The sequence below is a fragment of the Physeter macrocephalus genome, chromosome 11 (assembly GCF_002837175.3).
Source record: "Physeter macrocephalus isolate SW-GA chromosome 11, ASM283717v5, whole genome shotgun sequence".
In the NCBI taxonomy this organism is placed as follows: domain Eukaryota; kingdom Metazoa; phylum Chordata; class Mammalia; order Artiodactyla; family Physeteridae; genus Physeter; species Physeter macrocephalus.
Genome location: NC_041224.1, coordinates 94,144,782 through 94,172,339, shown reverse-complemented (window position 1 = coordinate 94,172,339; position 27,558 = coordinate 94,144,782). Strand labels below are relative to the sequence as shown.

Sequence of the window (27,558 nt, the reverse complement as noted above, 5' to 3'; positions counted from 1 at the left end):
ATAAAAATAATTTTTTTTTAAAAAGTCTGTTTCTATGCTCACTCTTCTGTCTTAATTGCTATAGCTTTAGAGTAAGTTTTAATATCTGGTAGGGCAAGCTCTTCTTTTTCAGGGTTGTTCTTGACCCTCTGAATTTCCATATAAATATTTATAATCAGCTTGTCAAATCCATTGCTAGCATTTTTACTGAGATTGCACTATACCTAAAGATCAACTTGGGAAGAACTGATAGCAGGCTTGTCTTGTTCCAAATCTAAAGAGAATGCTTGTGATGTTTTACCATTAAGTATAATATTAGTTGGAAGATTTTTTGTTAACACCTTTTTAAAGTTAAGGAAGTTTGCAGCTATTCTTAGTTTGCTAATAGGTTTTATTACAAATAGATGTTGAATTTTATCAAATGCTTTTCTGTATCTATCAGGGTGGTATGATTTTTTCCCTTTAATCTGTTAATATAGATCTCACTAATTCATTATTGTCATAATTCATGTTAAAACATATTATCTTTATAAACAATCAAGTATTAAGCAAAATATTTGATAAGCATACAAGTTATACAAAAGTCTACTTTTAGCGAACAAGAAGAAAAGGATTTAGTGCAATGAAAAGAACAGTGACTAGAAAGTCAGGGGTAAAATGACTGAAGCCTGTAAGTAACTGGGTTAGGCAAAGCTCTTAACTTCTTTAGATCTCCCTCTCCACATCTTTAAGTTGGGTAGGAAAGTACAGTTATACTTCCCCAATAAGTATAAATACAAAAGAATACATGGGAAATAATTTTAAGAAACTTAAAAATTAACAAATATGTTAAGTCTCATTATTTTGACAGCTTAGGGAGATAGGCTGAGCTCTATGAAACTGCTGATATTCAACCATTTTTCAGCTCTACAAATGGCAAGTTCACATGGTTCAAGCTAACAATTATTTTTAGAAATGAATTAAAAGTTTAAAGTCTTCAGTTATTACTTCAAGTGACACTTCCCCTCACTGTTTTCTTAACTGAGCAGTCCTCTTTAGTTCAAGGCCATACATGGCATACGGGTGCAGTGATAGTACTGAGAAGAGTGGGAAACATTATAGGATACTAAGGTATCCTCATATCAAGCTCTTGTCACTTGGTCCTTGTACCCCCATGGATAGCTTACTATTTCTACCCCAAAGCATATGCAGTGTTTTGGGAAGAACCTTCATCTAGAATTTGAGAGCCTATTCACTACCTAATGTTAAATGCATGTGATTTTAAAACCTCAATATACAATAATGCCCTTTCAATTTTAAAATATCAATATTATGAAACAATGTTGCATTGGATTTATGGCATTTCAGAGGAAAAGTTGCACCACTGTATTTTATTGTTCTTCCTTTTACACATCCCAACAGTTTACAGTACCTGGCCAGAGTATCTAAAATTTCATTTCTCATGTAGTTGTTGCAGCAAGTATTCTGATCAACAACATCAACAGTCAGAGGGGGCCATTTGTTCTGCTGAAGTGAGGCATAACTATTCCGGGTCTGAAATTCTCCAATCCACAAGATAATGCTGAACCAATCATGGCGAGCTGTGAGGTATCTCCAGAGGGCTTCGGGAGAATAAGATTTGTATTCTACATTAAGAACAAAATAATTTTAAAATAGCAATGAATGATGATTATTGACACAAAACTCAACACTAATTGAGTAAATATGATGATCTGGACAAATATCTATATAACAGATGAATTATTCAGGCCCTCTGCTTCTTTTACTATTTTCCTCTTTTGTAGTGTTGTTCATTTTATAATCAATATATCAGCTGGAGGAAGAGCTAAATGTTTCTTCTTATTACTACAGTGGTTAAATGAAACTTGGGAATTTTCTGTGTGTTTCATTTACCTTTTCAGCCCTCTTTTTCCCTTTTCTTTTCCTTAATACAAATAAAAACTCTGGCTGTAATAATAAACACGAATTTGACACCCTACGAATTACCACTGTTTGCCAGTGTTAGTTATTCCCCAGAGCCCTGGTATGATACAGATCCTCAGTTTAAATAAGAAGAAACCAAAGACTATTTGGAAAAACACAGAATGTCACTCTGAGGCTGGGAAGAGAACTCTTAGCCTTGAAATCTCAATTCACTGAACCACGTGACTTTTCTCTTTCACTATCTCATTATAAATCCCTTACAAAAACCTCAAGAAAAAGGGCTTAATGTAATGACTTGCATTTTAAAGTAACTGAATATATTTTTTTCCCAAAAGGAATTCTAAAATGAGGACACACCAAAATATTCAAATACCAATGCCTAATTTAATCCTCATTCACTATGTTCAGATTTTAGGCTCTTTTACACTTGCCTTCTGGACTTATCCTGGGGAGAAGGATGGATTCTTGTGTCAGTTGATTCCACCACTGAGCCCAAGTTAACACAATTCTGTGATCTTGCTTGTTAAGTTTATCTGTATCTTTATGATCATATTTCAGGAATGAGTCCAAAACAGACTTGTGCTTGAAAAAATCTTGTTCCTTTATCGAATACCTAAAAGAGTGATATGAAATTTTTTTAATTGTGGAGGAAAAAGCATCATTCCTTTTTCTCTGCTCAAGAAGTTCTACTCTTTTGGGGAACACAAAATTTAATACTCTTAATTTTGTATTTATTATCTTAAAAATATATATCTGATTATGCACATATTAAAATGACAGGGAATTCCTAAGTCCCTTCTAGATGATACAAGTTTTATCTTCATAAGGAATGTAAGCTCAGTTCCACATAAGAAGTCCATGCTAACAGTTATAAGCTAAGCCTTGTCTACAATATTCTTCCCATGTTATAAAAAGGGGGCTAATGAGACTACCTGGAAAAAGACTGGATCTGCATATTTTCTTGGAAATGTCCTGAATAAAACTTCTCAACTTGATGCACGAAGTCTATAGTTCTCTTTTCTTTTTCAGAAAAATAATTTTTTTCTTTTAAAATTTCAACCTTGAATAAAAAGTAATCAAAGCAGTGACCTCACAAAAATCAAGAACATTTGCAAAACAAATGTCATGATATTAAATATCATTTAAGAATTGTGTTTTGAATTTTTGAGGCAATGTATGTATTCGCACAAATTTTCCTTTACCACAAATGCAAAATGATCATTTAAAAAGACAAAAGAGTTGTCATACTTTTACTTACTGGGTATTAGCTGAATATTAAAATAATTCGTTTTGAAGTTTCACCAACATTTACTAGAAAATGTAAACTACTTAGTCTCACCTTTACCTACCAAAAAGTCCCGTATGTTTTTATCAGTTGTATAGAAGCATATCTTGAGCAACTGGTCTTTTACATTAAAGCCCTGAAGTAAACAGAGAAAATCAAGAAAACTTACATTTTTTAATGGAGCTATTTTGAACATAAATATATGTTAAATACAGAAGTACTCTATTACAGACATATGCCTTGTTAGAATTCCACAACTTTTCAGCTCTTGTAAACATTCATTGTCTACATTTATCATGCATATTTACTGCCTATCCCTAAAGTCCTTAAGGCACTTTGTTTGCCAGAAGAAAGGCAGCACATAGAACAATTTAGGGTAATGCGAGGCTACCACAGTACCAAAACTACAGCTATCTGCTATGATGATTCACTTGAAGACAAAAGTCTGTGTAAATAACAACCTTTACATAGTTTCACTCCTCTGAACTTCCAGAAAGTTACCGTGGGCAAGACCTCAACCACGCAGATGAGGCCCAGATCTCAGCTTTGTCCAGGAACCCCACCTCTAGGACATTCCCTTCTCAAATGAAGTAAAACCATGGAACACAAAGCAAAGGTAAAAGCCACTGGAAAGTTCAAATGGAGATATAAGAGGTCACATAGACAATAAAGAATGTCCCCCAACAAATAATGAGGTCCTGTGCACGCTCTGACATGTGTGAAACCTTTTATGAGAAACACTGTCTCCTTCTAACCAAAGTACCAAATCTAACATAGAACAAATGATGGAAATTCCAATAAAAAATTTCTTCAAGAAAGTTCTTAGTACCAAAGAATGTTTCCCAGTATTACTGTCACAATTTCCTAGTAAAAGTTACACAAATTTCTTAGTTTGTGACACATCTATGAATACAAATCAATTTTTATATCAACCAGAAATTATATTAAATACATAAGACAACTTATCTTACATTAGAGACTTTATGATCAAACAGATTATGCCACTTACCATATTCTTCAAAAGCTCAGAGGCTTCCTTTATATTATTCTTTTTCAAATTGTCAAAGACCAAATCTAGGCCTATTCTAATCAATTCCTCGAGTCTTTGAGCAGAATGACTGTTAATCCTGAAGAAAGTTTGTGCCTCTGGTATTTTGTTGTTTAAAATGGCATTGGCAATAACTTCCTAGGAAAGAAGGAAGGAAGAAAAATATTTGCTTTTTGAGTTCCTTTTTATTACCTTATTATGATTATCAACATGAGACTTATACATTTACTGAGTACCTCAATAAGGGACTTTTACTGAAAACCTTCTACTAGATTTGGGGCTTTGCACAGGGGACAAGAATTGACCAAAAGATGGACTCTGCTCTCTAGGAGGTTTTAGACCAGTAGAAGAAATGCAAATAAAGCACTGATTAATAGTACTGCGTGATAAGGGTGATGATATAGGTATCCCAGGGTTCCAGAGAGGAGGGTCCAGAAAAGGAACATTTAAATAAGAGAGATGAAAAAAAAAAGAAAAGGTTTCCTAGTAGAGATGACTGATGAAGTATAAGTTTTAAAGATAAGTATGTGCTACATACGTTTATTTGAAAAAAGAACATGTGTTCCAAAAAGAGAATATTATATGCAGAGGCATAAAGGCAAGAAACAGTATCAAGCATTCAGAGAACTCCAAATTACTTAATATAACTGGAGAAAAAGCTGAAGAGAGTAGAAGGCGAGACTTGAAAGAAAAGCAAAGGCTCCATCATAAAGGGCAATGTGTGTGTGAGATGGATTTTATCCTGAAACTTATGCAGAGCCACTGAAGGATCTTAAAAGCAAGGGTGATATAATTATATATATATTTTAGGAAGATATATTTTAAAAAGAACATGCATTCATATGCATGTTTTTGGAGACAGGGTCCACAGGTTTCATCAAAGTGGACTGTAACCTCCCCCAAAATTAGAAATCAATGATCATGAGTAAAAAGAGCAGAAGACCATGGATGAAGCCATGGAGCACATTAAAAGAGGGGAAAACAGGAAATGAAACCTGCGAAGGAGATGGGAAGAGAGAAGCCCAAAAGAGTGGAAAGAAAATCAAGTAATTTTTGGCTAGAGAATGATTAAGAGACAGAAAATGCAGTCACAGCAGGTACTTCCCTACCCTTCCACCCCAAGAAGAGCAGTCTTGTGAACCTGGCAGCATCTCAACCTTATCAACTTTCAAACCCTATCAATTCTGATCCTCTGGGTTAAGCTATTCTGGCCTTTGTCTTTCCAATGCCAACACTCTCCAAGAGGTTAGAGGAATTCTTCCAGTCCCTAGTCAGAAAAAAGCATCAGAGTTTGGCTGTATTAACTTATACTATAAAAAGAAAGGCAAGTTGATAAATACAGGAAAATTAATTTATAAAATATCTTAACTAGAATCTGAGATTAGGACTCGAATATACTCCTAAGCAATAATGTCATAAAATAAAATTTTCCTAAGATAGACTCAACAGCAGCAATTTGATTTATTCAAGGGTCAGGCAGAATGCATAAGTCCAAAGTGCCAGGCCCTAGACATTGAAGGAGTGACAGTTCACAATGAGTTTGGGGTTGGGTGTTTGTCCCTGGATCCAAATAAGCAGATCTGGCATAAAGAGGGAGCCTATCTGTGTTCTGAATTAAATAAATGAAACTTGTAGACATAAATTTGAAGTTGTGTCCAGAGATCCAAAAATCTATAAAACCTAAAATCCGGGCTTCCCTGGTGGCGCAGTGGTTGAGAGTCCGCCTGCCGATGCAGGGGACACGGGTTCGGGCCCCGGTCCGGGAGGATCCCACATGCCACGGAGCAGCTAGGCCCGTGAGCCATGGCCGCTGAGCCTGCGCGTCCGGAGCCTGTGCTCCACAACGGCCTGTGCCCCACAACGGGAGAGGCCACAACAGTGAGAGGCCCACGTACCGCAAAACAAAAAACAAAAAACACCTAAAACCCTTGCCAAAGATTCTGAATCACAAGCGTACAGATTCTAAATTCTGTTTCTTCTATCGTTTTCTCAGATCCTCTAAATCTGGCAAATAAGTGATAATTACTCATATTTACCTCAACGCTGAGCTTCTCCCATATATTGCTCTCCTTTACTTTGGGGACATTTTCATTTACATCATATTCATCTACAGCATCTGTTAGCTTCCAAGGAAACTTTATCATGAAGGTTCGAAGTTCATTAATGTAGCTGGTCAAAATGTTCACTCCTTTCTGTAGATGTTCATCTAGCTCTATGGAAAACACCAATGTGCCAATTTCATATACATAAATGTGTGTGTGTGTGTGTGCGCGTGCAGACAGAATAAACAATGAGCTATTATAATTATAAAGAAGTTTACAAAATGGCAAAATTCAAACTCAGCGTTTTCATGTCAAACAAAAAATCCTGAGCTTTCTCCTATTTACAAGTACGTCCATGTTTTAATATAACCCTTTTCACCCTCTTCACAATGATTAGTTCTTTCTGCCAAATTTCCCAGTATTAAAACCCAATTCACTCACTCAGTTACACATTGACTTTACCCAACCTAAGCAAATGGCACTCCCTGGCTTATGCTCTCTCACGCAATAGGACCACTTATATCTCTGTCCTGACATAAGAATGGGCTAATTATCCCCTTCTTTGCTGCTGTTCTTACCTTCATTGTGAATAAAAAGTTCCTTTATTTGTTTGTTAAGGAAAGACAGTGTAAGATTAAGCAATTGTTCCGAAAAGTGTTTGCTCTGGGTTTCAGAATCATTTTCTCTAATTGCTGAGCAAAGTAAATCCAATGCTGGTGTCAGCTCTTCCACATCTGAGGAAAAACCAAAGAAAGGAACATGAAGAACACCAGGATACTCCCAGTAAAATTAACCTATCCAGAAATACCACGCTGCAATATCTTAAAACATAAGACAAAGACTAAGGTCTTATTCTTGAAAAGCTCACAAAACTTTCATGAAGTCTCATTACTTGCAAACTTTAGTTATTCTACTTACTACTAGTCATCATTTACTGGTACTACTAGTAACTACGATTTTGCTGACCAACTACTATATTTTAAATACTGTACTTGGTGTTTTATAAATGCTATCTCATTTATTCCATTTAACAACCTGAGAGGTAGGTGTTATAGCCCCCTTTCCACAGATGAGGAAACTGAGGTTTAGAGAGGATAAATAACTTGTCCAAGCTAATTTGAAAGTAAGTGGCAAAGACAAAATTTGAATTTAAGCTTGTCTGATTCCAAAACCATTCTCTTAAACACACAGGTGAAAGCAAGGCCCCTGAATCCTCTATTTGCCAGCTTCAAATAAATAAAATGATTCCTGTTTATCTTAGCATTGGCCCCACCTCTAGAATTGTACCTGTGTGAGAATGATGGGAAACATGGATTTTACCCTGAGAAAGCAGGTAAAGTTAGTCCTAATGCTTCTTGTTTCCAGATCCATCCCCACCCTTTAAGGAAAAGCAGTGCAGCTGAGAGTGGAGTAAGGAGTAATCACTGACCGCCCAACAGCAGAAGTGAGTAATGACCGTATAATCATTGAGGGAGTCCCCCTCAACACCACAAACCAGGCCTTTCTCTATAAATTCAAGCTGACTTAAAAAAAAACAATGGAGGGCTTCCCTGGTGGCGCAGTGGTTGAGAGTCCGCCTGCCGATGCAGGGGACGCAGGTACGTGTCCCAGTCTGGGAAGATCCCACATGCCGCGGAGCAACTGGGTCCGTGAGCCATGGCCGCTGTACCTGCGCGTCGGGAGCCTGTGCTCCGCAACGGGAGAGGCCACAACACTGCGAGGCCCGCGTACCGCAAAAAAAAAAAAAACCAAAAAAACACAATTGAGCATAAAAAAGTTAGCAATTCAAGAGGGAGGAGACCAAACTCTGCACGCAAAACAAAAGAGAATGTTTTTAAAAAAGAAAATTTCTAATCCACATTGTCAGTAAGGACTAACGTTAAATTGATAGAAAAAGTCGGTTGTCATTTTCTCCACTTAAGAGTACAAATTGGTGGGCTTCCCTGGTGGTGCAGTGGCTGAGAGTCTGGCTGCTAATGCAGGGGACACGGGTTCGAGTCCTGGTCTGGGAGGATCCCACATGCCACGGAGCAACTAGGCCCGTGAGCCACAACTACTGAGCCTGCACGTCTGGAGCCTGTGCTCCGCAACAAGAGAGGCTGCGATAGTGAGAGGCCCGCGCACTGCGATGAAGAGTGGCCCCTGCTTGCCACAACTAGAGAAAGCCCTCACACAGAAACGAAGACCCAACACAGCAAAAATAAATAAATAAAAAAATAAACTCCTACCCCCAACAATAACAAAAAAAAAAAGAGTACAATTTGGTGAAACTTTTCTGGAGGATAATTTATAAAAAAATTTAAGAATGTAAATTGTGTGTCTCTGACCTGTGAATTCCACATCTAGAAATTAATCCCAATAATTGTACATATGTGAAATTATACAAACACACAGCATTTATAGCACATTGCCAATAATAGCAAAAATTAGAATCAACCTAAATGTGTAATAGGAGTTTGGTTGGGTAAATTATGGTACAGCCCATACAATGAAATTCTATGCCACCATAAATAATAGGTTTATCTATCATTATCAAGAAAGATGTCTGTAACATATTATCAAGTGAAAAAAAAAAAGCAGATTATAAAACTTTATGTACAAGGGAAAACACACTTTATTACCCTGTCCCTCTAAAGAGAGGATTTGCATGACTACCTGGTCCAAGAAGAAAAGCAGAGCTCCTGTTTATTAAAAATGAAAGCCAAAGTCTCGAAAAGAAGTGTTGCTAATGTAGCAAAAAAGCAGAAGAGTCAGGCTGAAAAGTCTTATAACACGTCCCAGTCCCCAACTCAGCCAGCTGCACTGCCATTATACATCAATATCTCAGACAACTGCAAGAGCGGGAAATTTTTGCAAATGAAGTTTATTCTCTTTCGAATAAAATTCTCTTGAATTTGAAAGATCATCTCTTCTTTGCATACCAAAAATATAAAGCACAGTACAGGATATGAATAATCAACACCCAACATATGATAAGAACATTTATAGATTCTCACAACTATCTCAAGATTCCAGAAAGTAAATAAAATGTTATGACTGACTCCTGGCAAATAAATAAGTCATCAGAAAACACAACAATAATTTGAAAGTGATTAAAAAGGAAAAATGATAAATACAAATGTAGAAGTCTCTACTTACGTTTTAAATATAAATGGGATGGAAAGTGATCAAACTGATCAGGTACAGAAGAGTTTGAGGATGGACTCAAAAGATTTTCCTTGCTCTTCAAAAAGAAATCTACTGTGTCCAGCTGACGATTTTCTATTCCTGCCTGAGGTGGGAGAAAATCAGAAAAAAATTACAATAGGAAAAAAAATTGGGATACAGATTTTTTAAACTTTACAACTTAATGTACTAACACAAAGAGACAAAGGCTATCTTTTTAAGATTTATTTTTATTTATTTATTTTTGGCTGTGTCAGGTCTTTAGTTGCAGCACACGGGATCTTCGTTGAGGCATGCAGGATCTTTCATCGCGGTGCACAGGCGCTTCATTGCAGCACACAGGCTCCAGGGCATGTGGGCTCTGTAGCTGTGGTGTGCAGGTTCCAGAGCACGTGGGCTCTGTAGTTTGTGGCACGCAGGCTCTCTAGTTGAGGCGTGTGAGCTCAGTAGTTGTGGCGTGCGGGCTTAGTTGCCCCGCAGCATGTGGGATCGTTGTTCCCTGACCAGGGACCGAATCCGCATCCTCTGCATTGGAAGGCAGGTTCTTTACCACTGAACCACCAGGGAAGTCCCCACAAGGCTATCTTTATCTTGCAAGAGTACCTGAGTTCTAGTGAGGATTCTGACAATGACCATGTGACTTGGGGCAAGTCTCTGTAACCTTTCTGAACATCAGTTCTGCTTTAGCTCTACCATTCTGTAATTCTAACACCATTCAAAGCTAGGTACTCAGGGATCACCCTCACAGTTACCGTCTATTTGAATTAAAATGTTAAAGCAGTATGATAAAAAGTTAAACTGAAAAAGCAGGCTAAATACAGACTCCCATGTCTACAGTAGGCATCTAAGGAAAAGTTTTCTATAAAGAACACGTAAAAATCACAGATTTAAAAATATATATACAGTTGACCCTTGAACAACTCAGGAGTTAGGGACACTGGCCCTCCCGTGCAGTGGAAAACCCATGTATAACTCTACAGTCATCACTCTGAATCAGAGGTTCCACATCCATGTATTCAACCAACCTTGGATTGTGCAGTACTGTAGTACTCACTATTGAAAACAGTCATCACACAAGCAGACCTGCGCAGCTCAAACCCATGTTGTTCAAGGGTCAATCACGTGTGTGTGTTTATAAAATATACCTTTAAATGCTCAGTTGAACTGGAAAGAAAGAGAAAAATCCTCAGAGAGTACAAACAAATCTCTGATGACCTAAAAAAAGCAGGGGCTGAAAAACAGGGCCCACCAACCAAATTCAGCTCCTGTCTGTGTATGTAAACGAAGTTTTATGGGAACACGGCCACATCTGTTCATTTACCTATTGTCAATGGCTATAATGGCATATCTGAGTATTTGTAACAGAAATCTTCCTGGAAAGCCTAAAATATTTATTCTCTGGTCCTTGACAGAAAAAGTTTCCCATGCCTAGCCTAAAGCACTGTGCCTAAGAATCACCTGGAGAGCTTGTTAAAATGTGGATTGCTGAGCCTATTTCCCAGAGATTCTGACTCTGTAAGTCTGGGGTGGGGTCTGAAAATTTACATTTCTAATAAATCTGCAGGAGATGGTGATGCTGCTGGTCTGGGGACCACACTGAGAATCAATGGGCTGAAGTTCTGGGTGCTAGGCCAGGCAGGCTAGGTGAAAGGTATTGGTAAAAGTTATGTGTGAAGGAAGAAAAGAGAGGATAAACCTAGGGTCTGTGCACAGTGACAATCTCCAAAAGAAGATAAACTAGAAAAATTACTCCACCAGAGGGAGACCATAAACAAACCATGCCTTTGCACTAGGTAGTGAAAGGAAAAACTATATTATGTATGGTTAAATAAGAATATTATTGCTCTTAGGAGATATATGTTAAAGTGCTGAGAATGAAAAATTACAAAGTTTGCAACTTTCAAATAGTTCAGCAAAAATAAGAAGTACACATACAGTTAAAACGAATGTGGCAAAATGTTAACAGTTGGTAAATGGGAAAGAGGTAAATGGATGCTCATTTTACTATTTTTATAATTTTTCTATAAATTTGAAAAATGTCAAAATAACACATTTAAAAATAATGAGCAAATAGTAATTCGAGAAATTAAAAAAATAAAAAATGAAACTAGATACTCAGTGGATGTATTTAATACCAGATTAGATATAGCTGAAAAGAGAAGTAACGAGCTGAAAGGGTGATATAAAGGAATTATCCAAAGACATGAGTTAAGAGAGGTTAAGAGAAACTGAAGAAAGTATGAAAATTCTAACTACTTCTGATTGAAGTACCATTGTGACAACTTGAAAATGCACATTCAATTTTCACACACATGGAACATTTATGAAACTGAGTACTTACTAGGCTATACCTGAGTCGCAACAAATTCACTCGTTTGTATGTGGGGGGAGACTAAGCCCAAAACAATGCTGTAATACCACATCATCCTAATTAAACTCACTACATAGACACACTATGTATAAAGACAGAGGCTTTACAGTCACATTGCCTGGGTTCAAACCCTACTGCTACTGCTTAATGTCCAAGTATATCTGTATTAGAATTCACAACCTCTCTGTGTTCCCTCACCTATAAAATGGAAATAATAAACAATATTTATCTATAGATAAGAAAGTTAATGAGCTAGCATCTATTAACATTAATATTTAGGAAAAATAACTATAGGAAATAACCTAAGAGTAAACACTATTCCTTCTGAATAATAGATTTATAGGAGACTAATTTTCTTTTTTCTCCCATTCTCAAATTTTCTACAATAAATATTTTGTAGTATATTAAGGTAAGTTTTTCAACAAATGGTGCTGGACTATTGAATATCCACATGCAAAAGAATGAGGTTGGGTCCCTTCCACTGACCATACATAAAAATTAATCAAAATGCATCAAAGACCTAAACATAAGAGCTAAAACTGTGAAACTCTTATAAGAGTAAATCTTCATGACTTCAGAATAGGCACTCGTTTCTTAGATATGACACCAAAAGCCCAAGTGACCGAAAAAAAAAGGTAAACTAACTTCATCAAAATTTAAAACTTTTGTGTTTCAAAGGACACCATCAAGAACAAATGAAGTACTGACACATGCTACATGGATGAGCCTTGAAAACATGCCAAATGAAAGAAGCCAGTCATGAAAGGCCACATTTTTTATAATTCCATTTATATGAAATTGTCAGAATAGGCAAATCCAGAGACAGAAACGAGATTAAGTGTTTGGAAATTAGGGTCTGTGAGGAATGGGGAGTGAATGCTAATGGGTATGCTGTTTCTCTTTGGGGTGATGAAAACGTTCTGGAATTAGGATGGTTGTATAACTCTGAATATACTAAAAACCACTGAACTGTACATTAGATAGGTGAATTTTATGTAAATTATTAAATTAATTTATTAATTTTAATTAAATTAATTTATGTAAATTATATCTCAATAAAGCTGCCACTAAAAAAAGTCTGGTACATAACATTATTAACTTCCAGTTTTCGACCTTGCTGGGCTGTGTGGTACAGTAGAAATTACCCTGATATTGATTCTAGACCCTGCCTTATTAGTATGGCAACGGGCCACTCACTCAACCCTTCTGAGCCTTACGTTTTTCATCTGTAAAATGAAATGAATAAAAACTACCCAACCCATCGCATGTGGTTATTTTAGCACAATTTAGAGAATGCATAAAAAGTGTTTGTGAACTATAAAATGCTACATAAATTCAGGTATGTCACTACCACAGCTGGATTAGAGGATGAGGGGCTATAGAGTAGGAATAAGAGATCACTCCTGCTCGAGCTTTCCATAGCTTGTTTCCACTTCATTTATTCTCATCAGCTTATTGTTGCCTCCAACTCTTGTAACTTTTTTTTCTTAAATAGTGTTTATTATAATCTTTTATCTTTTAAAGCCAAAAAAGGGTAAACTGCTAAGCAAAATTAGGGTAACAGAACAGCCAAAACTAAGCAAATGGATGGGTAGAGGCTACAGATCCTTTGCTGCTAGGTTAAATGAATCTTCAAAATTGTTAGTCAAATAAGGGTAGATGACAGAAAATAACCAAGCAAAGTTCTACAGACATTTAATTCTGTTACCTCTAGCGCATGTATGGGGATGGAGCACCTCCCCCAACCATTGAGATGGCAAAGAGAGTCCACAGTGCTGGCACTTCCATGGATCATTAGCCTATTTAAAAATTCCTCTTGAGTCAAACCAAACAAAATCAGAGAGAGTCCATCTTCTATAAGAAAAAAATGTTAGCTTTAATAAATTATTAGGAGTTAGGTTTTAGGATTATGACAGGAATTTCTAATTACTCAATACTTCAGCACTGTAATTACAAATAGATTTATTGGGTACTAGTAACTAATGACCTTAAGTCATAAATTCATCATAATTTTTCAAAGAATATTATTTTTTAAAACAGTAACTGCAAGACAAATTCTCATAAGAACAATGCATTCTATGAAATAACATTGAACCTCTCTTTTCTACATTGTACTATATTGCACAATCAATACCTGAAACCTTTAACTATTTACCGAGATGTCACATTTCTGGTTTACTAAAATAAAACAATTAATAGCATGCTCTTGACACAAAGAAATACATGATTACCAAAAGTGAGATACTGAAAAAGAAACACATGGTTAGTTCAATGAGAACAGTCAGTAGCTTTATAGGAGGTTATGACATAAATGCTGAATCAATGTATATCTGACACACCAAACCCAAATGCCTATGGGACCAAACAGGTGGGGAGAAGAAGTGCAAGAAAACCTAACCTAAAAGAAACTAACCCACCTAAGAGCATTGAAATTTGGCTCCAACCCATAAATTACTATGAGGGATGACGGGCAGTGTGGCAGACCTTTTAATTTTTCAGTAACAACTGAAATTCCAGATTTCGTGTGAAACCTTCTCATTTCACATATTTATAGTAACTAAAATCTTTTTTAAAAAGCCTAGGTAGTGTAGGCCAAACAAAATGAATCTGAGTTCATGCATGGCCCACGAGCTAACAGCTTGCAACCTTTGCCTGTACAGACTGAAGTCCCATGAACGACTCGCTGGGTTAAAACCAACCGTTCTTAAACTCTTCCTGACTCAGTCCTAGTACTTAGTTGAGCAGAAATAACATTAATTAAAAATCAAACACATGAGACAACATTACTGAGAGTGACACCAAATTTTCTCCATCAAAGCCTAGGCTTAGGGCTTCCCTGGTGGCGCAGTGGTTGAGAGTCCACCTGCCGATACAGGGGACATGGGTTCGTGCCCCGGTCCAGGAAGATCCCACATGCCGCGGAGCGGCTAGGCCCGTGAGCCATGGCCACCGAGCCTGCGCGTCCGGAGCCTGTGCTCCGCAATGGGAGAGGCCACAACAGTGAGAGGCCCACGTACCGCAAAAAAAAAAAAAAAGCCTAGGCTTAGAGGAGTAGGCACCACCACCACCCGGGCAGCAGAAGTAAAATAGGTAAGAGAGCACCTCTCAGCATGGATTTCAACCTGATACAAGACATTCTCACCTGTCAAAACAAGGCACAGCTGGTCTCCACCACTGTCTACAGGAATACACTTCTTGCCCAGCGAAAAACACTGCATGCTCTGGGTCTCCAAATCCCACAGGACAATGGTACAGCCTGTCCTTTCAACTGCCCAAGTAAACAGCGCGGTGAAGCCTGTCACAGACATACATGTAAGCTCAAGGGGTTCCTCCTGTTCACTGATGTGTATTCTTTTCCATGATCTTCCTGAATCACTGGTCTTGGCAGGACCTTTCTGTGAAAAACTATACTGGCTGCACATTACATCCTGTGGAGTGAAGGCCCAGTTTCGCACACTGGTACTGTGGTTACCAGATTCAGGGGGCTCCAAATGCAAAATATCCTGGAACCACGGAGCACAACAGGTACCTTCCAGCTTGGAGTTCTTTATTGTTTCATTCAGTGATGACAGCTGGGCTTTCCAAGACCTGGAAGATAGGGCAGAACTTACATCTGTGACAGTGAAAGGCACAAAGTAAAGCACTAAACCAAGCAAAGATGCACTTAGGAAAATAAAAGTGTCTACCTCTGTAAAGACTTTTAGTGAAAAGGTACAGTGTCAGCATGACAAAAAATGGAAATAATAAAGTAAATCCAAAAAGGAGGTTTCTGTACCGATCAACTTGGAAGGAAAACTTGGTCAGTTTCATGTTGTAGTCAGAATTAACAGGATCATCTTCATCTATCCCCTTAGGGCCTTCAATAGGAATGTCTTCTAGTGTTCTTTCACATAGTAGGTGTCCTGGGTATTGCCTATGTTTTAAAAACAATAGTCATGGTAAAAAAAATGATGATCAAACAAAATCTGTGTTATTATTGCTCCTGTTAAAAATGGAAGGGTGGGGTGGGGGGGAACTTCCCTGGTGGTCCAGTGGTTAAGAATCCACCTTCCAATGCAGGGGATGCAGGTTTGATCCCTGGTCAAGGAACTAAGATCCCACATATTGCCTGGCGACTAAGCCCGCATGCCACAACTAGAGAGCCTGCATGCTGCAACTACACAGCCCATGCGCTCTGGAGCCTGTGTGCCACAACTACAGAGCCTACGTGCGCTAGAGCCTGTGCACCACAACTAGAGAGAAGCCTGCGTGCTGCAACTAAGACCCAAATGCAGCCAAAAATAAAATAAATAAATATATATTTTTTTTTTAAAAAGGAAGGGGGTATGGGATGGAGGTGTTACAGAGTAGAAAGAGTATAGACAATAAGCTTCCCTGACCCAGACTCCTTACCTCCTTGCTTAAGGCAGATTGATAAAGTCAACCTTAAAAATTTGACCCACCTGTAACTATGTGTGAAGATAGATGTCAACTAGATTGATTGTGGTGATCATTTCACAATATTCACATATATGTGCTGTATATATGAAACTAATATAATGTTTGTCAATTAAAAAAATTTGACCCTTAAGGGAAGTTAGCTTTATGTAAAGATAAAAGCATGGATTATCTGCTACATTGTAGATGTTGTGCTAAAAACTTTACCTAAACTAAGGTATTTGAGCCTTTCAACAACCCTATGAGGTAAATAGAAGCCAGTTTTGTAGATACAGAAAGTAAGGCTCAAACAGTGGAGCTGGATTTGAACCAGGTGAATGTGACCATAAACCCAGGTTTTTAATCACTCAGCATACTGCCACCACAAATTAAGACTTAGGCTGAGACCTGGGGAATACATAAAAGCTAGGAAAGCAAAGTATGAGTGCAGGTGTGGATGGAGAGTGTATGTGGAAAGAGGGCTGTCACATTGCAGAAGCACAAAGAAGGCTACGGTGGTTAAAGCATAGTGAATGAGAAGTAAGGTGGCGGGAGATGATGCTGGAGAGCTTGGCAAGAGCCAGATGGGGTCAGGTTTTATGGGCTACTAAGGATTCTTAGCTTCTATCTTGGGGTGGGGGGGCATGGGAAGAAGGTAATAAGGGTTTTACGCAGAGAAGCCATATGATCAGACACAGAAGAGTAGCTGTGGGGAGAATGGGGTGCATGTAAACCCACTGAACACTTAAATTATTAACCCTTTCAACAATTTGAAGGTAACAGCTTGATATACATTTGTCAAGGAGATGATGTTAGAGAAGGCAGGGTGGCAGTGAGAAAATATGATCCATGGAGAAGGCAGTTCCCGCACCAACAAAAGACATACCCTGCCCCAGATGTTCATACCTGGCTATACTCTGATAAGACATGCATTGTAACACCACCACTCTGGCTACTCCGTAGATGATGGATTTGAGGGGGGAAGAACAGATATGGGGAGACCAATTACGACGCTGGTAAGCTAGTTCAGGTAAGCGATGACAGCGGAATAGATCACAGTGATGACAGAGGAGTTAAGACAAGTGGGCAGATTCAAGACACACTCAGGAGCTAGAATGGCTAGGACCTGGTGATTAGCTGCATGTGGATCTAATACTTAAAAGAGGCTAGAGATCTAAAAAAGAGAGGAAACAGAAAACGGTCCCTGAGAAGGAGGGAAGGAATGGGGTACAGAGTACACACAGAAGGACTGGCCTTCATAGGAGGAGGGAATCCCTCCATTGTAACAGGACGGAAGATGGAGAAGATGAGGGCAGGAAAGTGGGTTTGCAATTTAATGTGAGGAACTGAAGGAGCTCCCATTAGATGGGTTCTACTTCCTTTATAAAGTTGGAGGTAAAGTCATCCAAGAACAGTTGGGGGTAAAGAGGTGAATAAAGGTTTGAGGAAAATGGAGGTTTAAAACGTTGTAAAGAATGGACTCATGAAAAATCACTGTATAATTTCCAGGCAACATGAGAGACCACAGAAGGCAGTGAATGTGAACTTATAGTGGTATCAATTTTCCTCTGCGGTTTTCTCACAAGTGCTCAGTTGCTTGAGTGCAGGGAATGAGAAGAGAGAATAAAAAAAAAAAGATTTGTCAGATAAAGTGCTGCCACAGGGCAGGAGCAAGAGCTTAGGGCTCATTCAAGAAAGTGACTGAAATGACAGGTCACAGAATCTATGCTGTAAAGGGAGGGCAGTGAAGACAGAGGGGGCTCCTGTCTTCACTTGTGAAGTCAGCATATTAGAAATTCCAGTGAGGTCAGATGAGAGAAGTGGGGGTATTTGAGTAAGCAAGCTGTACAGTTTGGCAAGCTGTGCTCGAGTGGGATGTGTAGAAGAGTGATTTGGGGGAGGAGCTGTTTCATATAATGACAAAGCCCAGGGTATGACTATGGGAATGGACAGCTAAGGTAAACTGCAAGAAAAAGTCATTGACAGTGAATTGAATGAACAAACCATGAGGAGCTTACATGGAGCTTACAAACTCTGTAGGAAACACAAAAAAATTAGAGAAATAATACAAGACCATACACAATTAAGTGCTAAACTGTAGTTCAAAGCAAAAGTGCTACAGAAGTTCAAAGGAGAGAAAAATTATAAAATGAGTAGAAATTTACAAGTGGAAGGGATTTTAGTAAGGAATGACTTCATTGAAGAGGTGGATCTCAAAGCATGAATAGGACTTGATGAAATGAAAAGGGGTGGCTGACTTTTTGTATGGCAGGAAAGAACTAGGGTCAGGAGGCAGGAATGGTAAAAAAACACTGTTAGATTTCAGAGAACACTTAGAAAATAAACATGCAGTCAACTTCCTCAAGAAATTATACTAATTAAAGAGCACTCATGTAAATAATTAACAAATAGAGATCACTCATTTAGTTGGATAGGACAGATCCCTAAATTGACTATAGGGAACAGAACAGCAGCTAGCAGCTCTTCACTGGCTGAGGTTACAGTGGCTGAGTTCAATGAAATTTGTTCAAAGGAATGTGCCTGGTGCCCACTTCAGTGTTCTTCTCTTGGGGTATTGCCAAAACATCCAGAGGAACAGAACCCTACACTCAAGGATCAGAGTAGCTGAGTGGGCTTTCCTTCCCCCCTCACCTGTCAAATTATTTTCCAGGGAAGCTGATTAGAAGGTAACTCTACACATACAGGATATATTTTAGTCAGTGAAAATGGCCTACTGATACACAAGCACACAGTCTGAAAATGTGATAATCATCCCTGATCAAAGATTGAAAAAAAAAAGTATTAAAAGGTCACTGAAAACAAATGAAAAAAATTACAGTAGTAAGTTCTGGCCGATATGTGAAGATGAAATTAACCCTTTTTTGTAATCCAGACAATGAGCAATAAACCCATCAAAGTGCATTCCCAATTACTCAAGGATATGTTTATTTCATTCATATTAAGTTAGGACCAAAAATCCTAAAGGTTTGAAATGTCCCTTAATACTGAAAGTCATAAATGTGGATTACCCTACTTGCAAGTTTCAATAAACAGGGTGCTGTGTGTGTGTGTGTATGCACATTCACATACACACATATTCCTTTCAAACATTATAAAATCAGAAGCAATTAGAATTTCTAAATCAAAAAGCTACGCAAAGAAATACTCAATTTTCACTAATATATTTAGGAAGTGTGTGGGCCCTCAAAAGGAAACACCTGAGGAAATCCTAAAATGGAGAAAGCACAGTTAATATAGCTTGTCAAAATCCTTAAGTGAAAAGTGATCCCCTAGGCAGCCAGGACCCTAACCCACATAAGATACAATTCTAACACAGGGTAAATCCCATTTTTCTTCTACTCTAGTATTGAGAAGAAGTGAGTAGATAATGTATAATAGCTAAGGGCTTTTAAAATTGTGCTTGGTTACTTTTCACGTATGATGATATAAGCCATATATAATAATAAACATAAATCAAAATCAAACTTGGATATGTATCCAGAAATAAAAAGGTAGCCAGTGGTCACTTGTACATATTTTTATACAGTAACAAGCTCATTAGGTAGTAGCTAGAACGTGATCAAGCAAATAGAGGAAAAAAACTGGTTAAAAGAAAAAAAAGAAGCTAACAAGTACATTTTTAACCTCTTATGCCTCTAATTATTTACCTGAAATCAGAGAAGGAAGTAATCTACATACCTGAAATACAAATTTAAGTTAAGAGCAATTGCAGTGTTGGAGGAGCTGACAATCACTACAACATCTAGGTCTTGAGACACTTTCAGTGAAGTAAAGGAAGAACTCTTGGCTGGCTCTTGTTGCTGCTCGTTATACATATCTTCTTGAGGAAGTGCCAAATCCACATGAGCTACATGTCTACCATCCACAGTGTCAAAAATGTCTTTGAGTTAGAGTTAAAGAAAATGTCAGTCTTAAGTATGCCTAACCATTTAAAACACAGGACGAAATAGAGTTATAGACTTCACCGCTCCAACCTTGTAGGAATAATAATAGAAGGAAGACGGACACTAAAAATCCCATCATATTAACCAGGTGACTATGAAGTTGGGGACCCAATAAACAACCTGATAGAGAGTTCACTCAACAATACTTGCTGAATCTCCACTCTGTGCCAGGCCCTGAGACAACAATAATATTTTCCACTAGTGTTCTACAACAGTGCTGTCCAAAAGAAACAATGCAAGGCACATTTGTCATTGTAAATTTTCTAGCAGCCTTATTAAAAAAGTAAAAAGAAACCAGTGAACCTAATTTTAAGAATATATTTCATTTAACCTAGTATATCCAAAATATTATCTCTATATGTAATCAATATAAAAAAATTGAGATATTTTACATCTTTTTTCACATAAGTGTTCAAACCTAGTTATTTTATACTTATAGCACATCTCAATTTGGACAATTAAATTTTCATTGGAAATATCTGGTCTGTATTTAGACTTCAAAAATTTATATTGAAGAACTTGGAACAGCCAGAGTTGTTCCAAACATACTCAAAAGTTCTCCAATAACTGAATCAAGTATCAGACTTTAAATCTAAAGTAATTAGATACAATTAAGAATTCAGTTCCTCAGTCACACTAGCCAAAAAATTTCAAGTGTTCAACAGCCACATATGCCTACTGCCTACCACTTCAGACAGCTCAGTTCTGTAACCTGGCAGCAAAAATGAAGTTAATCCAATATTCTATAACATTTTTTACAAAATAAATTTTAACACAGGCTATGATACATGTAAAATAGAAAAATTACTCCTTTAATGCAGAAATGAAAGTTCCAAAAACACATAACGGGTCGTTCTTCAAATAATCTTCAAAATAATTTTGCTGGTGACCTATGAATCTGCTAAAGACAAAAAATCTGTGATAGTTTTCCAAAAACAAATTTCAAACAGTTATGCAAACCATCTGATTCCCTAATATGATGGAATCATCATCAGAGATGATAAGAGATAGGTTATATTCATACATGAAAATGTATGTATCATATCATAAGCGGTCATCTAAATCTCTCCTGGAATAAGCACAAAGTAGATATTTAATAAGTATATATATATATATATATATATACTTTTTTTTTTTTTTTTTTTTTTTTGCCGTACGCGGGCCGCAGGCTCCGGACGCGCAGGCTCAGCGGCCGTGACTCACGGGCCCAGCCGCCCCGCGGCATGTGGGATCTTCCCGGACCGGGGCACGAACCCACGTCCCCTGCATCGGCAGGCGGACTCTCAACCACTGCGCCACCAGGGAAGCCCTAATAAGTATATTTTAAATAAATGGGTAATACAGAACATATACAATTTTAAAACAACATAAATAAGATGGGCAAGATGATTATGATTTATAAACTGAAAAATATTTGAATGGAATATAAAGCAATGTAGTTGAGTATTTTAAGTTCATGAAGATCTTTTTCCCTTAAAGTTTTACTGAAAAATTTATCTTTCTACCTACAGCTCAGTCCCTAAAACTAAAAGCCTATAAAAAGGCTCATTTTTCTAGGTATTCTCCTCCCCCACACATCAACATCTTTACCAACAAGGATACAGATCCAGCCTAAACGACTCAAAACAAAAAGAATTCCTCTGCAGAGCTGTGTGTCAATAATCCTGTCCACTGCCTGTGCAGGCAAGGATAACGTGAAACAGTTGAGTACCCTAATCTCAGCATCTCTTTCAGGAAATATAATGTGCAGGATGATATATTCATTGATGAACAATAATGATGTGTTACTGTGAAATGACAGAATTCTCAAAGATAATAAGGAAATACCTATAAAACAAAAGGATATTACGTCAAACTCACTGGTCATAATTTTACAACTGGTAAATTTGATTCTGTTAATGTAACACAAACAGGTAAAACAAAAAAAGAATCAGCATTTAACTTAGTCCAACTCTAGACAATTATTGGTCAAACTCACCTAAGCAAGTGGAAGGTAAGGAACTGAATAAAGATGGCCTACAATGTCTCTGTGCCTTCGGTTTACAGCCAGAGTGCGACAACACACCAGAAGATGATCAAAAAAGCCTACTTACCCATGAGACCAAATACGAACAATCACAGACTCTTTTTTTAAAAGGAAAAGAAGGAACCTTATAATCAGGGTAGCGAGAATGCAACTGCCTTAAAAATAGAAGCCTAAGTGCTTTGATTTCTGCTCCCTGCAGCCCTCAGGATGGGACATAGCAAACAGGTCTGTAACCAGTCTAGATCAGCACATTATCCAATAGAAATATAATGTCAGTCACAAAAGTGAGCCACACATGTAATTTTAAATTTTCTAGCAGCTGCACTGAAAAAAGAAAACAGGTGAAACTAATTTTATTATATTTACCTCATATTCAAAATATCATTATCAACATGTAATACAAAAACTATTAGTGAGATATTTTACTTTTTTAGTAGCAAGTCTTCAAATCTGGAATGTATCAATATTTGACATTTAAAGGACATATTAATTCATATTAACCACATTAAGGGCTTAATAGCCTCACGTGGCTAGGGCCTACTATACTGGACAGGGCAAATATCCCTCCCTGACTTCACCTCTATAAGAACTTTTCCTGAAATACATAAAATTACATAGTAATACACAAATTCAAACATGCTAAAAGACCACCTGCAAATACTTACTGATAATTTGATCTTCAACGAGCTTTTGCAATGTCTCCTCAGTATAGCTATATGAAATGGTTGCATCACAACTTCCATCTTTCAAATTAAATTCACATATGAGCAGTTCATTATTTTCACTAAGAGCAAGCAGTCTGGGCTTGTCTGTTGGTGTCCCACTGTTATGAGAGTCCTCCCATACAAACCTAAGGAAAAAGTTTAGACTATTTATTATATTCTATATCCACAATAATACTTACCCACAACGGTGAAGGTAGGACAGAAGAAGTAGAGAACTCCTCTTTGGTTCACCTAATAGCATTACTTCTATATACAACCTAAGGGAATGTAAACTGCTCTTGGTTCACCTAATAGCATTACTTCTATATACAACCTAAGGGAATGTAAACTGCTCTAGAACTTCCAGCCCCTTCCCCCATCTCCTTCCCCTTTCTCACTTCTTTCCCCTCAGCCCCCTTCAGGGCAACACAAGAATATAGGAGTCATCCGTGAAAAGCGGGCAAAGAGCAAGAAACGGTGGCTGCTTTTTTCCTTCATCCTAAATCTGGACTGATAGTATGCTTAAAGGAACTGTCATGATCAAGGATATGTTTCAACAACCAAATATGTCTATTATTTATAAGAGGCGGTCTTCACAATTAACAAAATACGTTTTGCTAACATAAATGCTTTCAATAACTTTAAAAAAAAGGTGATTATTTGCATTTATAGACGTTGAAGACTCTAAACTGGCATATTATACAATAGCTCTGTCCAACGGAACTTTGCATGAGATGCAAGTGTTCTACAAATCTGCAAAGTCCAATACAGTAGCCAACAACCTCATGTGGCTACTGAGCACTTGAAATGTGGGCAGTGCAACTGAGGACCTAAATTTTCAATTTTAAGTGCAGTTATAGAATATTTAAAGCAGTGTAAAGTCAACATACCAACATGACTAACAAGGATAGAAAGAGGCTAATGATGCTACAGCTTCAAATTAAATAATAAAATTAAGTTACATTAAAAGAGAAAAAAAAAGAGCCCCAATTCTGAAAACAATGCAATGGAATGAGATGAGGTTACCATGCCGATAAAGCTTCATCTTCTAAAAAAAGCTTTTTTTCTACAGAAGTAGTAAGTTTTATATCTAAAAACAGTGGACTTGGTGCTACTATGTTATTAGAAAAAAAATTGACATTTTATAAGTCTTTATACCTAGAATGATGTTTCATAAACAGCCAATTCCTGACTGTTCACACTGAAATCTGATGTCAAATAAGGAAAAGGTTAAACAAATTAAAATATATTTAAAAGGCTGAATACTGTGAAACCAGTAAACATCATTAGCACATGGGACTATACTGCCACGTGAAAGAGAATTTTCAGTGAACATAATATAGAATGTACAGTGATTTCAACAATATACAAAGGACCATACATACTTTGAGAAAAGGAAGCAAATTCTGTACACTATAAACTTGTCCTTATTTTTACCCTACGAATTATTTTAATTGAATTAATTCAATTCAACTAAAAAAACTAAAAAGTAGCCCTTCTTGATCCTCCCCCACTAATTTCATGCAATAGCTTACAAAAGCCCCCATTATTTTATGTCTGTTCTGCTTATCTTCTGTGAGGTTCTCTCTCTGACTCATTCCTTTCCTTACATGGCTGTGTTCATAGGTACTTACTACTGTTGAATCAACTAACTTATGGTTAGGACGGATTCCTTTTCCTAGCAACTAGAGATCAGGAATAAAGAAGACAAACATAAAACAGGTTAAAACATTCAGTGATTTAACAAACGAATCTCTGTGAGGCACTTTTATAAGACCTGGAGATTCCAGAACTCCTCTGTGGCTACTCAGAATCGTAACATTTCTAAAATGTTTTGTTATTAAAGAGTCCAAAGCGTCGGAAGGCACTCCCAAACTTAACGATGTAAACTAAGAGCTACATATGTGGAAAGTAATACATGATTGAAATTGTTTCTTTTCTGTCTTCACAACCATACAACCTCACATGTAAGAACTGTCTTATTACACCTTTTAGGCACTGCTCCTAGGTAACGAACAGAAAGCGCATAATAAGTATTTGTTGAGTGAATACATGAATAAGTGAGTAGAAAACGTAGGCTCTGTCCTTGAAGGGGAGTGGAGGGGAGGAGAAGCCCAAGTGTGAAGGAAACAGCTATTTGTATCAGAGATAAGGAAAAGGTAACAGGATAACTCAAATGAGAGATGATGCCCCTCAGCCGGCATCTTTAACAGATTTAACTGAAGAAAATGGGCGTGGGGCACGGCACAGTGACGATTAATCAACCTGTGTTAAATGAATTTAAAAAGCGTCCAAGCTGGGATTCATTACAGGTTCTCCACGTCCGGAGAGGATCCGGATACTGTCTCCACCCACCCGGAATGGGAAAGAATGGGTGCAGGGACGCGACAAACCGAGGAAAATGTTCCGAGAAGGAACCGGGCCTGCCTCTGAGGCGTTGCCTTCCACCGTCATCCCTCTCCCGCTTCCTCCAAGGTAGGAGGGGAGCAGAGGCGCCAGCCAAGCTAAGGCTGCGGACTCCCTCCACAAGGCCAGGCCCGGCCACAGCACTTACTGCCGAAAAGGGCCTTCCAGGAGGCAGCCGCCCCCGCCCCGGCCGCCGGGCGCCAAGGGAAGCACGTGAAGGTTGCCTGCAGCCGTCAGGCTCCCCAGAACCTCCTGCTCCCTGTGCAACTGCGCCCGGGATCCCAGCCGCCCTGTTGCCTCGGCGGGGACCGGCACCAACAACACGGGTAGAACCCGCTCCACGGCTTCAGCGCTTCCAGCCCCCTTGTCTGCAGCCATCCCGCTCGCACCGGTCCTTCCGGTCCCTACGGCCCGCTGCGTCCTGCGCGTGCGCAGTGTAGCCGACCCGCTCTCAGCCTCGTGACTCCCGCGGGGAGATACGCCCTGACGTAGTCTGCCGGGATACGTTCTCCGCACCACCCACTCCAGCAAAGCCACATCGGCCTTTGTTTCGAGCTCACGGTTTGCTGAGAGAGTTGAGGGCCTCCATTAGCGGCCTAAGGTGGCTGTAGCAGCTGTTCTCACTCTGTGGCATTACCCTTTGCTTTCTTACCCTTGCTGCCTCCTTCTATTGGAGGCCTGTGCCTGCCACTCTTCGCTTTTCTTATTGGGCTGTTATTTTTGCTTACAGGCCCTGAGTGGTGCAACGTCCTTGGTATTTGACCGATCCATGATGAGGGAGCTGACTTGATGCTGACATCAAATAATATCCATTGTAACAGCCAGGAGAACAGGGTGGGTGGAAGTGGTAGAGTTCCTGTTTCCTACTACTCTTTCCTCTGGGAGGAATAATCCAAGATCGGCAGCAGAGGGGGCGAGAAGAGGTGGGGAGTAGGCATTTTGGAATGGTCTCCTAAAGGACAGCAATGCCTTTCTTAACACATTCTTTTCCACAATCAGATGGGGTCACACATCTATCAAAGGTCACCTCCTTTATCTGTGCTTTGATTCCCATCCTCCTCCTGTTGTAGGACTTTGTAAATTTTCTTCGCCTTCATTACTCTCCACCCTTCCCCGCCCCGGCCAGTTTATTGGAGTGCTTTCATTATCATGCAGGCATGCTGTAATATCACTCTTTAAAAGAAAATTGTTCCTTAACCTACATAGACTACTACCTACTGTCCAATTGCTCTGCTACCCCTTCAGAAGATTCCAAATTGACTCTGTAGTCAGTGCCTCCCTCCTCGGTTACGTCTCCTCATTCCACACTTTTTTTTTTTTTGAGGTACGCGAGCCTCTCACTGTTGTGGTCTCTCCCGTTGCGGAGCACAGGCTCCGGACGCACAGGCTCAGGGGCCATGGCTCACGGGCCTAGCCGCTCCGCGGCATGTGGGATCTTCCTGGACCGGGGCACGAACTCGTGTCCCCTGCATCGGCAGGCGGACTCTCAACCACTGCACCACCAGGGAAGCCCCACACTCTTTTTAAAAAAATAAATTTAATTTTTGGCTGCATGGGTCTTTGTTGCTGCGCGTGGGCTTTCTTTAGTTGCGGTGAGCCGGGTCTTCTCACTGCAGTGGCTTCTCTTGCTGCGGAGCACCGGCTCTAGGCGTGCGGGCTTCAGTAGTTGTGGCACACGGGCTCAGTAGCTGTGGCTTGCGGGCTCTAGAGTGCAGGCTCAGTAGTTGCGGCCCATGGGCTTAGCTGCTTTGCTGCGTGTGGGATCTTCCTGGACCAGAGCTCGAACCCGTGTCCCCTGCCTTGGCAGGTGGATTCTTAACCACTACGCCACCAGGGAAGCCCACACACTCCTTTCTTAAAGTACTTTCTTTGCAACTTTGGTAGCACCACTTCCGTAATTTTCAACCTATTTTTTTCAGATAACTCCTTCTCAGTCCCCTATGTTAGCTTTTCTTCCTACATCATCTCTTCCTCACTCCTAACTTGTAATACATCTGTGTGCTGATACTCTCACTTTTGTGTCTTTATCCCTGACCTTTTCCTTCACCTCCAGACTGCTCTTTACCTACTTGATATATCTACTTGGATTTCTAACAGGACATATTAAAGTGTCTAAAATGTTGATTATAACCCTTCCCAATGCATTTTTCCTCATGTTTTCCCCACGTTAGTCTAGGGCACCCACCATTCACTCTGCCTGGGAGTCATGCTGGATTCTTCACCACCAC

The 27,558-nt window shown here is 38.9% G+C and overlaps 1 protein-coding gene across 6 annotated transcripts in view; it reads right to left on the bottom strand.

Annotated features, from left to right (window-relative positions):
- SPG11 (SPG11 vesicle trafficking associated, spatacsin) overlaps nucleotides 1-25,729 on the bottom strand; it is an 81,251-nt gene extending 55,522 nt beyond the window's left edge. For 5 of the 6 annotated variants that reach the window (XM_007115993.4, XM_007115994.4, XM_055088265.1 and 2 more), the window contains exons 1-15: nucleotides 25,479-25,729; nucleotides 22,886-23,070; nucleotides 21,797-22,021; nucleotides 19,929-20,130; nucleotides 15,589-15,726; nucleotides 14,956-15,401; nucleotides 13,522-13,667; nucleotides 9,416-9,548; nucleotides 6,856-7,011; nucleotides 6,272-6,447; nucleotides 4,197-4,373; nucleotides 3,252-3,323; nucleotides 2,835-2,962; nucleotides 2,334-2,515; nucleotides 1,391-1,604 (exon numbers count right to left, since the gene is read on the bottom strand). In XM_007115993.4, the coding sequence (XP_007116055.2) occupies nucleotides 1,391-1,604; nucleotides 2,334-2,515; nucleotides 2,835-2,962; nucleotides 3,252-3,323; nucleotides 4,197-4,373; nucleotides 6,272-6,447; nucleotides 6,856-7,011; nucleotides 9,416-9,548; nucleotides 13,522-13,667; nucleotides 14,956-15,401; nucleotides 15,589-15,726; nucleotides 19,929-20,130; nucleotides 21,797-22,021; nucleotides 22,886-23,070; nucleotides 25,479-25,708 (2,810 nt within the window). In that variant the 5' untranslated portion in view covers nucleotides 25,709-25,729. The other variant, XM_055088264.1, reaches the window with a different exon arrangement.
- Between the last annotated feature and the right edge of the window lie 1,829 nt (nucleotides 25,730-27,558).